The sequence below is a fragment of the Aegilops tauschii genome, chromosome 5 (assembly GCF_002575655.3).
Source record: "Aegilops tauschii subsp. strangulata cultivar AL8/78 chromosome 5, Aet v6.0, whole genome shotgun sequence".
In the NCBI taxonomy this organism is placed as follows: Eukaryota; Viridiplantae; Streptophyta; class Magnoliopsida; order Poales; family Poaceae; genus Aegilops; species Aegilops tauschii.
Window position 1 is genome coordinate 238,207,242 of NC_053039.3, and position 10,624 is coordinate 238,217,865.

Consider the following 10,624-nt stretch of genomic DNA (forward strand, 5'->3'; position numbering starts at 1 on the left):
GTTTTGTTTGGCCAACTTGATCTATTTATATTGCAATGGGAAGAGGTGCCCGGTAGTGGGTTCGATCTTACGGTGCTTGATCCCAGTGACAGAAAGGGAATCGACACATATGTATCGTTGCTACTAAGGATAAAAAGATGGGATCTATATCTATGCAATAGATAAACGGATCTTGTCTACATCATGTCATCGTTCTTATTGCATTAGTCCATTTTTCCATGAACTTAATACACTAGATGCATGCTGGATAGCGGTCGATGTGTGGAGTAATAGTAGTAGATGCAGGCAGGAGTCGGTCTACTAATCTTGGACGTGATGCCTATGTAATGATCATTGCCTGGATATCGTCATAATTATTTGAGGTTCTATCAATTGCCCAACAATAATTTGTTTACCCACCGTTTGCTATTTTCTCGAGAGAAGCCACTAGTGAAACCTACGGGCCCCGGGTCTTCTTTCTCATATATTTGCTTGTGATCTACTTTTCCTTTGCATTTTCATTCAGATCAATTAAACCAAAAATACAAAAATACTTTGTTGCACTTTATTTTATTTGCGATCTATTATTTCAATCTATTACCAATTTATGGCATCGTTACCCGAAAGGGATTGACAACCCCTTTAACACGTTATGTTGCGAGGTGTTGTTATTTGTGTGGAGGTGTTGTTTACGTTGTGTTGCTTGGTTCTCCTACTGGTTCGATAACCTTGGTTTCTTCACTGAGGGAAATACCTACCGTCGATGTGCTGCATCATCCCTTCCTCTTTGGGAAAATACCGACGTAGTCCTAGCAGACAGGAGCTTTCTTGGCGCTATAGTCAGAGAGCGATCACCCCTCCCTTGCTCGACACCCTAGCACGGTCCCCGCCGCCGCCGCAAGGCCTTCATTGTCAACATCTGCCGGTTTGCCCGTGCAGCTTACCCACCGATCTCCATACCAGGCCGCCCTGAGTTTCTTAGATGACGCCTGCCAAACGTCCCCTTTCCCTCAGATCCCCATCCCCATCCCCCACTCCAGAGCATCGCAGCCTAAGTCCGGCTACGCTTCCCATGGAGCTCGAGGAGCGACTGACCCAAAAGAGGTGTATAGCGGTCTCTTCGCCCGACGGCAGGCACTCAAGCAGCGGGCTAGAGTATGCGGGCATGTCTCGGCCACCGGCTACGACATTGAGTTCATCGACAGTGACGACCTGAGGCGGGCTATGTCACAGGTTAAGTGGCCCACCCCCAACCCCTCGGTTCAACCGCCGTCGATCTCATCCATGGCTCCGCCGCTGATCTCCTCTGGCTCGCTGTCAACAATTTGCCATTCTACATCGCCATCGAGGCCCTTTTGTCATTTCCGAAGGACACGTTCTGCGCCGCTGGCTTCGGATCCACAACTTCCAAGTCAGGCCTCATAGACGGCGACCACGAGGAGGGCACCCTCTCCGGCTCTTCCAAGGGGAAAGAGTCCATCTGCTCTTCCAAGGGGAAAGCGCCCGTCTGCGACATCAGGGAGGGCACCCTACAGCCGTGCTCTTCCAAGGGGAAGGAGCCCATCTGCGACAACATGGAGCGCATCCAGGGTCCGTGCTCTTCCCACGGGAACGAGCCCATCTGTGACAAGTGAGGAAACCCATGATTTGTTTTGCCATGCCTCTTCACAGGGGAAACCCATGATTTGTTTTGTCGAGTCCCTTTTGTAGTGTAGTGAGAATATGTCCAGTTTTAATTGCTATATCTGGTTGTTTGCAGTATGCCTTGTTTATTTCAGTTGTTCACAATGTGATGCTCTATATGTGCAATTATTTACTGTGCAGTACATTTCATCAATCCAGTTTTAAACATACCGATAGGAATGCATATATTTGCTTGTTGTTAAGCCTGTTATAGCTAGCATATGCCTCTTTTAAAGTTTTTGATTGTTCGGTTGTTTGTAGTTAGCATCTGTCCAGTTTCAAATGCTATGTTTGGTTGTTCGTAGTATGCCTTGTTTATTCCAGTTATTCACAACGTGATGTTCTATATGTGCAAGTATGAACTGTGCAGTTCAATTACATCAGTACCAGTTTCAACAATACCACTATGAATGACTACATTTGGTTGCTGCATCTTGTAGTTAACACGCCTTTCCGTTTTTATTTAACAATAACCAGTGTACTTAGACCGACACAATACCAGTTTGAATGACTATGTTTGCTTGTTGTTAAATGTTAGGCATGTTGTAGTTAGCACACCTTTCCACTTGTTTTGCTTTACTAGCGTGCTTAAACCTGCACACTGAAGCTATCTTTTGGACATTATTTTGTCTGTCATGGATAATTTTGGTTGATGTTTAGCCTGTTGTGCTTAACATGCTTCTCGATGTACCTACACATGACAATTTTGGGAACGACTGCTGTTTTCCATCGAGGTTAGTTTCATCCCATGGCTTATATCTGCTCACTGTTCAGGATATCAGTAGCTGGTACCATATAGACCGGCGGCTGATAAGGGACTAATCGATGAATCAGACTTTTAACTGAATATATCTGCAACCCATTTATCGTTAGGTTAACTAGGGCCATATGTAATATATCTGAGGCTACATAGCAACATGCACTGTACTTAATGTCTAAATATGCAATCATAGGCTACATAGCAACAAGGAAGAGTGTTACATTAATGTTCTAATGATGTCTAGATATACGTAGAAGAGCGGCAGCAGCAGCAATAACAACACAGCCATGTTTAGATACTCAACTTAGCTAGAGGTTAGAGTTAGTTTCTAGCTCATGACTAACCGTGAACTAACTCCATCCAAAGAGTTGTTTGGATGGCAGGATTAGATTGACAATAAATGCACTAGGAAAACTAGCTTCAATTAGCACCTCTTGGGTTGGATAGTTTTTTTGGGTGGGTTATAGATGCAACTAGCTCAAACTAGCCCTCATGTTTAGATATACTTTAGGGCTATTTGAGCCCGAACTAGCTCAAACTAACTGTAACCCATGGATACAGCAGCAGTTAATCAACCGATAATTTGTAAGAATGCACTAAACTCCTTCCGGCCCATAATATAAGATGTTAATTCATCTAATATGTGAGTATATTGAATTTTATAAGATACTCCCTCCGTTCCTAAATATTTGTATTTTTAGAGATTTCAAATGGACTACCACATACGGATGTATATAGACATATTATAAAAGAGTGTTGTACTATATCATTGTGCAATTGTTGTTTAGCTTCTAATATTAACTTGGTGCTTTTAGGTACATATGTCATTGGTAAAGATCCGCGCTTCGACCCTTTCTGCGTATGGGGCAATGAGATATCGATGAACCAGCATCAAGTGAGGAAGCTGATAAAGACTGTTAGTAAAATGGGTCCAAAGATGGCAATTAAACTATTTGTTTATACTTTATCCAAGACAACAACGAACTGCAGGATGGTAAGTAAGAACTCTGCAGCCTTCTTTTTACTGCCCATAATGAGTTGTGTTAGATGATTGTGTTAGATGACAATGTATGAATATTTTTCCTTTGCAGTGGTTGCCAAAGCAGTTTACTCAAGATTACCACTCAAACTACATGATTGGTGGGCATGCAAAGGTTAAAGTATTTCTACCAGAACACGATGATTATCTAGATGTTTTCATGAAGACTGTGAAGGATGGGCGGTCGGCTATCACAAGGGGTTGGACTAGAGTCGTGCGTGCCTTCTGCATGGAGGAGGGCACAATATGGGCATTCCGCTTCACCTTGTTCAGCAACCAGAATATATTTCGCCTCTTTCTTTACCGTCTTTAATAATACAAGTATACAACTGTGGTTCATCATTCTTTATTTGGTTCTTATGTAATTCTTGAACATATGTACCTATGAATCGAATAATGCATTAGTTGTTTGAACCTGATGGATATGAATAAAGCTGTAGCATACATTCAAATTCAAATTCAAATCCGGTACAATTTGAAATAACAGCAATTAAATTACGGTGAAATTACGCACTCCAGGTTGTTACGGCACACACAGTTGGTAAAACACAAACGTTTGCGATATACGCCATAATCTGAGACGGTTCACAGAGAGGAAACTTGTGCAAGCATGCACACAGTTGCCGTTTGCAAAGCGTGTGCAATGTCAGACAATATCACAAACGGTGCGGGCAAACTAAACGTTTGTGTTAGTTGCCTTATCGTACACAATTCGCAACCATGAACTGTTGCTGATGAAGTATGCATCGTAAATGTTGCACCACAGAATAGCGTGTGTGATAGTTGTCGTGTACGACGATGTTACGATGGTCCGACGTTTCGTAATACTGTCCGACACTCGTACGACAATTAGCTAATCTTCTTAACAGTGAACCGTTTGTGATGGGCCGCGCATCGTAAACGTAGCACCACAGAATACCAACTGCGATGGCAATGCGAGCAGAAACGAGTAGGAGTACTGTAGGGTCCCTATCCCCGACGGTTTTTGGGTCGTGTGGGAAGGACCCCCCCTATCGCCGTCACTCACTAGGCGACGGTTTCGAATGCCGTCGCGAAAAGGGGTTAAAAATCGTTTGTATAGGACTGACGCGTACCAGTGTATCTCCACTTTACTCCTTTCCATGTACTGGCTTAATTCCATCCTTAAATATCCCATTTCTCGTGGAAACAAAATGAAGATCGGATATTTGGAATCCTTTGCATTCATAAGTCATTACTAGCAATATCAGAGCGAATATCTCAATTTTAATGAATATCTCGGTTTAAACTCATGTTAGATGAGTGTAAAAATAGCACTCATCACCAGCACCACTTAGGCTCGCACCTCATGCACCCTGCCAGTGACGACTCATGCACATAAGTAACAAAACCCTATGCGACCACCAGCAGGCACCGACATCCCCCCTTCCTGTGCCGCAACACCGCATAAAAAAGAGACCGAGGATGAAGACAGGGGTAGGTCGCACCCTTGCTCCTCATCCCTTTGTCCTGGCTACGGGTGAAACTCAGGTGCCTTCCCAGTCTAATGCCGGACTAGGAACATCAGTGAGGTAAAAAGTCATCCTTTCTCTTGTATTTGGATTGGTTCGATTAAATGCGATGTGACCGTGGGAAAATGTTGGCAAATGTGCAATGGTTATTTATAGGTCGGGATTTTGCGAATTTGGGGGGAGGGGCAATAGTCAATGAAGAATCATTTCTCCATAATGTAATGGGTGATTTCGTCGAGAATAATGATTTTGATCTTGACGATGCATCATTGTCGCATTTTGATCAACTAGATGCAAACGGTCAAGATACCGAATTTGATCAATTCCAACCCTCCAATTCAACGAGGATAAAGCAATCCAGGCCCCAAACTATACCGTAAGCGAGGATATTGCTTTTTGAGGGGATGGCATGAGATCACTCTTTATGATCACTCTTTATGCAGTCACATGGAAAGATCAAATGAGCGCAAAGTATTGGAAGCACATTGAGGAATATTTCATACATCACCTTGGGCGTCTATGAATCATACCCTCTAATCTCTCACAAACCGGTGGGGGTATGACTCAAGAGATGTGCAACCGTTGGGCGGGTTCTTTGGAGCAAATGAAGCACACTCCTCCTAGTGATTTACTATTGACCACAATATAAGCAATCTTGTTGTTTTTTGAATGTGCCTCACTTGCGCCACTTTGAGCATTCTATTTTGTTTGGTCATTTGTATGTTTTAGGATAATATAGTCCAAGAGAGGTACCAACAAATGGCCAAGTCAAAGGGTAAATAGTTTGGCCTCCAACATTGTTGGAATATGTTGGAAGGCACCAACAAGTGGAAATCGAGAAATGATGAGGCTCCTCAAAAAAGTGGGAAGTGGAGCAATTCATCTTCTCGGAGATGGACAACGATGAAGAACATGGAGGTAACGGAGAGGAAAGGGTGCCTAGAAGTCCCACTCCTGCGTCGAGCATGGGTTCTGTTGATGGGAAGAAGGGAGCGAAGGAGATGCTCAAGAGACAAGGAGAGGCGGATGCGATGAAAAAAATCAACGACTTGATGAGATCAAGGAACGAGTACACCGAGAAGAGGAAGCAAAAAAAAAGTTGAAGATGGAGGAGAAGAGGATCCATGAAAAGAGGGTGAGGTAGGATCTTATGCGAGGGAGCAGACGGCGCCATGAAGAGATGGAGGCGCGTACGCTCCAAATTGAGGAGGCACGATTGTCGCAAGATCGGTTCATCGAGGAGAACCGGTTCATCATGTTGGATCCCAATGCCCATGGATCCAGTGGTCAGAGCATTTTCGGAGGAGATGTGAATCGTGATCATACGTTCTAGGGTCACAAACTCCAGAGGATGGGACGACGCGCACCTCAGAGGAGGGAAATGGGACCGTGCACACACCGAGGATGTGTGGTTTGCATGTGTGAGTGTAATGCTTTTTTTTTTGCGAATGCAATTAAATCCCTTTGATGATTCAACCTGTTAAGAATTATGTGCATGATTGCTTGATATGATAAATGTTTAATTTTGAAGACAACCAAAGCGTTTGAATCAGAAAACGAGAAAATAATTTGCGGAATGGGATATGACGAATCTAAGTTCCTACATCATGTGACCAATCTTTATAGCGCGATTGCCCTTATAGAGTTACTCTAAGAACTCCGGCTAGCAACTTCTGTAACCAATGACGAATGATTTGATAGAGATACCCGCGAGACATCGATCACTTGGCGGAATCCGCATATTTATCTCAACATGCAACTATGTTAACTCAACATGTAATTATGCATGAGAAAAGGATCACCTCAACCTGTAACCATGCTTGCAAAAGGCTTAGATGTTTCAATTGTAATATTATGCTACTTAATCATATTCAATAATTATATGTATTTTCAATTTTAGTTTTTTAGTTGTTATATTCGAACTCAAAAAAAAGTTGTTATATTATTGATCAAATATTCAGGTTCATATAGATCACTTTATCGAATTAGAAAGTACTCCCTCTGTAAACTAATATAAAAGCGTTTAGATCACTAGTGAGGGAGTACATGTAAGCGCGGACTTTGCTTTTCCGTGTATTTTCGATGCCACCGAAAGCCACGAGTGCGCCACCGCGGTCAATAGCTTCGCAGTCACCGTCCTCCGTCCCCGGCCGCGTCGCCGTGACAAGACCGACGTTCTTACCGCGTCCTCGCTCCTACGAAATTGGCATGACATCTCCACGATCCCCTCGCGGCCATCCAAGAACATTCCTCGCGACAACGGACCATCGCTCTCAAATCTCAATAAAACCACCCCCAGTTCGCCACTGAGCTGCTCAGATTCAGAGCTTCGCAACAAGCGAGAGCGAGCGTCCGTCTCTGTCCGTCCACGAGCTCCGATCTTCTAGACGCCGGGAGCCGAGCCGGCGATGGCGGCGCCTGCTGCTCTTGACGTTAGCCTCGAGAGGGTAGCTACGGCACCGGCCGTTCCACCACCCGGCATCGGCGTCGACAGTGCCACCGCGGAGGCGGAGTTCCTCTGGGAGCTGCGCAAGTACGTGCTGCTCCTCGCCACGCTCGCGGCCTCCGTCACCTACTCCGCGGGGCTGAGTCCGCCAGGCGGGTTCTGGCCCGACAACGACGCCGACAGAGGCGCGCGTCTCGCCGGCGACCCGGTGCTCCTCGTCACCTACCCGCGCCGATACAAGGCCTTCTTCTACTGCAACGCCACCGCCTTCGTCGCCTCCCTCGTCATCGTCAACCTCCTGCTCGTCCGCTCGCTCGGCCACCGCCGGCGGTGGCTGCGCGCGCTCCAGGCCGCCATGCTGCTCGACCAGTTCGGTCTCATGGGGGCCTACGCCGCGGGCAGCTGCAGGGACGCGGCCATGTCCGCCTACGTCTTCGTTCTCGTCGCCTTGGTTGCCTGCTACGTCTCCGCCCACGTCCTCGTCTTCGTGCTCTTCGCCCCGAAAGCGCGCGGCGACAAGGTCACGCCGGCCGACAGAGTGGAGCGCGCGCGCAAGTACCTGCTCATCTTCGCGACGCTGGCGGCGACCATCACGTACCAGGCCGGTGTCAGCACGCCGGGCGGGTTCTGGCCGGGCAGCCAGGACAGCGACCACCTGGCCGGCGACCCCATGCTCCGCGTCCAGCACCCGTCCCGCTTCATGGTCTTCTTCTACTCCAACACCACCGCGTTCGTCGCGTCGCTGGTCGTCGTCATGCTGCTCATGAGCAACACCGTGACGCAGCACGGGTTCCGGTCATGCGCACTCTGGGTGTGCACGGGCGCGGCCATGGTGGGGCTCATGGGCGCCTTCGCCTCCGGGAGCTGCCGGAGCCTCAAGACCTCCATGTACGTCGTCGCGCTGGTGGCCGCCGTTCTCCTCTACATCGCCATTCAGGCACTCGTGTTCTTGTGCGAGCCCGTGAAGAATTTGATCCACGACTGGCAACAAGCACTTGACAGGTACCTCAACAAATTTGAGAGATTGGACTTGGAGCAGCAAAATCAGCAGCAAAGCAGAGCATCCGAGCACGGCAATGACGACGCGTACCAGATTCTGAGGAAGTCGCGGATGTATCTGCTGCTCCTCGGGATTCTTGCGGCGAGCGTGACATACCAAGCCGGACTGAACCCACCGGGCGGCTTCTGGCAAGGCGATGCAGCCGCCGACAGTCGCCACCACTACCTCGCCGGCGACCCGATCCTCCACATCACGTATCCCCGGCGATACCTGGCCTTCTTCTACTGCAACGCCACCGCCTTCGTCGCGTCGCTCGTCATCCTCATACTCCTGCTGAGCAACATACTCAGCACCCAGGGGATCAAGTACTGCGCGTTGCAGGTCGCCATGATCCTGGACCTGTTTGGCCTGATCGGCGCCTACGCCGCCGGGAGCTGCCGGCAAGTGTCCAAATCCGTGTACGTCTCGCTGCTCGTCGTTCCTGTGTTCCTCTACGTCGGCATCCATGTCGTGGTCTTCATGTTAGAAGTGTGGCCGGCTCGCCCGGCATGGATCCAAGCGTTGAGTGAGAAGATGGAGCAGTGCGCCCCCAGCTGGCTCAAGGAGCTGTTCGAGCACCCCGAGCAGGGGGAGGAGGAGGCGGCGGACGTCGAACGGACACTGGAGAAGAGGCGGAAGCTTCTGCTGCTTCTTGCGATCCTTGCGGCGAGCCTCACCTACCAAGCCGGCATGGGCCCGCCGGGCGGCTTCTGGCAAGAGAGCAAGCTCGGCCATGTCGCCGGCGACCCGGTGCTCAACGACAACTACCCGCGCCGCTACGTGGCCTTCTTCTACTGCAACGCGACGGCCTTCGTCGCGTCCCTTGCCGTCATCATGCTGCTGGTGAACAGGAAGCTCTCGGCGAGAGAGATACGGTCTCACGCACTGCGGGTGTGCGTGATCCTCGACCTCGTCGGCCTCATGGGCGCCTTCGCCGCCGGGAGCTGCCGGAAGGTGTCGACCTCGATCTACGTCCTCGTTCTGACATTCGCAGTTCTGCTCTGCATCGCTCTCCAGGTCACGCTGGTCTTGTCGGAGACGGCGCGAGGTCTTGCCAAGAGGCTCCTGTCAAAGCTCGGCGCGGGCGAAGACCAAGCCGGAGGCGACGGGCGGCATGGCACGGGCGTCGCCGCCGGAGGGGCGCGTGATCTCTGGGACGAGAAGCTGCCCAAATACCTGCTGCTGCTCGCCGCGCTCGCCGCCGCCGTCACGTACCAGGCCGCGATGAGCCCGCCGGGCGGCCTCTGGGGCGATACCACCGGCCACACCGCCGGCGATCCGGTTCTCACGAGCAACTACCCGCGCCGGTACAAGGCCTTCTTCTACTGCAACGCCACGTCCTTCATGGCGTCCCTGGTGATCATGGTCCTCCTGCTGATCAAGAGGGTGAGCGACACCCCGCCGGCGCTCTTGGCGCTGCACGCCGCCATGATCCTGGACCTGTTTGGCCTCATGGGTGCGTACGCCGCTGGGAGCTGCAGGAGGGTGAGGACGTCGGCCTACATCCTGGCGCTGGTCGTCGGGGTCTCGGCGTACATTGCTGTGCTCGTCGTGGCATCCATCGGCATAGCGGGGCGACTGAGAAGCGCAATGGACTGGCTGACGGAGCAAGTGACGCGGTGCTTCTCCGTGCATGATATGTAGGAGAACTTTGTAGAATTGCAGGGTGGCCTGCTCTGGCCCCACGGACCTTGTTTGTAGGCTTGTAGCATAAGTGTTATAGATGCGTCTGGCTGGCGGCCGTTGGCTCAGCTAGCGGTAGCGAGCGGCCGGTCAGAAAAGGAAAATTCTTGTCCCCCATTCTTAGAAAGGAAGGCCTCGTAAATTCCGTTGGCTCGATAGGCCAACCACTAGACCCTGTTTGTGGTGGGGTGCGCTTTGGTCCCTGATTTTTCATGCCCTTTCTTCCATGTCCGACCTGACACACGGGTGTGGTCCCTTTGCTGCCATAGCTTTGATTCCTTTTTGCATGCGTGTGTTGATTTGACCTTCGCTGCAGCTCCACATGCTATTTGCTGCCATCATGTAATTATTTGTCTAAGATATTGATGTATTTAGACACATTTTAGTGTTAGGTATATTTTTTTAGACAAATATAAGACAACTAATTTGGTACAAGACACCACTAGCATTTAGAAAAATTAACACCATGGCTACTGTTTTGCGGCCGCTCTGTGCAACTAGACCC

At 49.4% G+C, this 10,624-nt stretch overlaps 1 protein-coding gene across 1 annotated transcript; it reads left to right on the forward strand.

Moving 5' to 3' along the window:
- The first annotated feature begins 6,880 nt into the window (after nucleotides 1–6,880).
- Nucleotides 6,881–10,289, forward strand: LOC109782960 (uncharacterized). Its single transcript, XM_020341591.4, has one exon. It carries the CDS (start codon nucleotides 7,360–7,362, stop codon nucleotides 10,078–10,080), a length of 2,721 nt encoding a protein of 906 aa, XP_020197180.1. The 5' UTR covers nucleotides 6,881–7,359; the 3' UTR covers nucleotides 10,081–10,289.
- Nucleotides 10,290–10,624: the final 335 nt, after the last annotated feature.

Bases quoted from the DNA above. Each gene is read 5' to 3' on its own strand.
- LOC109782960 (XM_020341591.4), top strand. From the start codon at position 7,360: ATGGCGGCGCCTGCTGCTCTTGACGTTAGCCTCGAGAGGGTAGCTACG.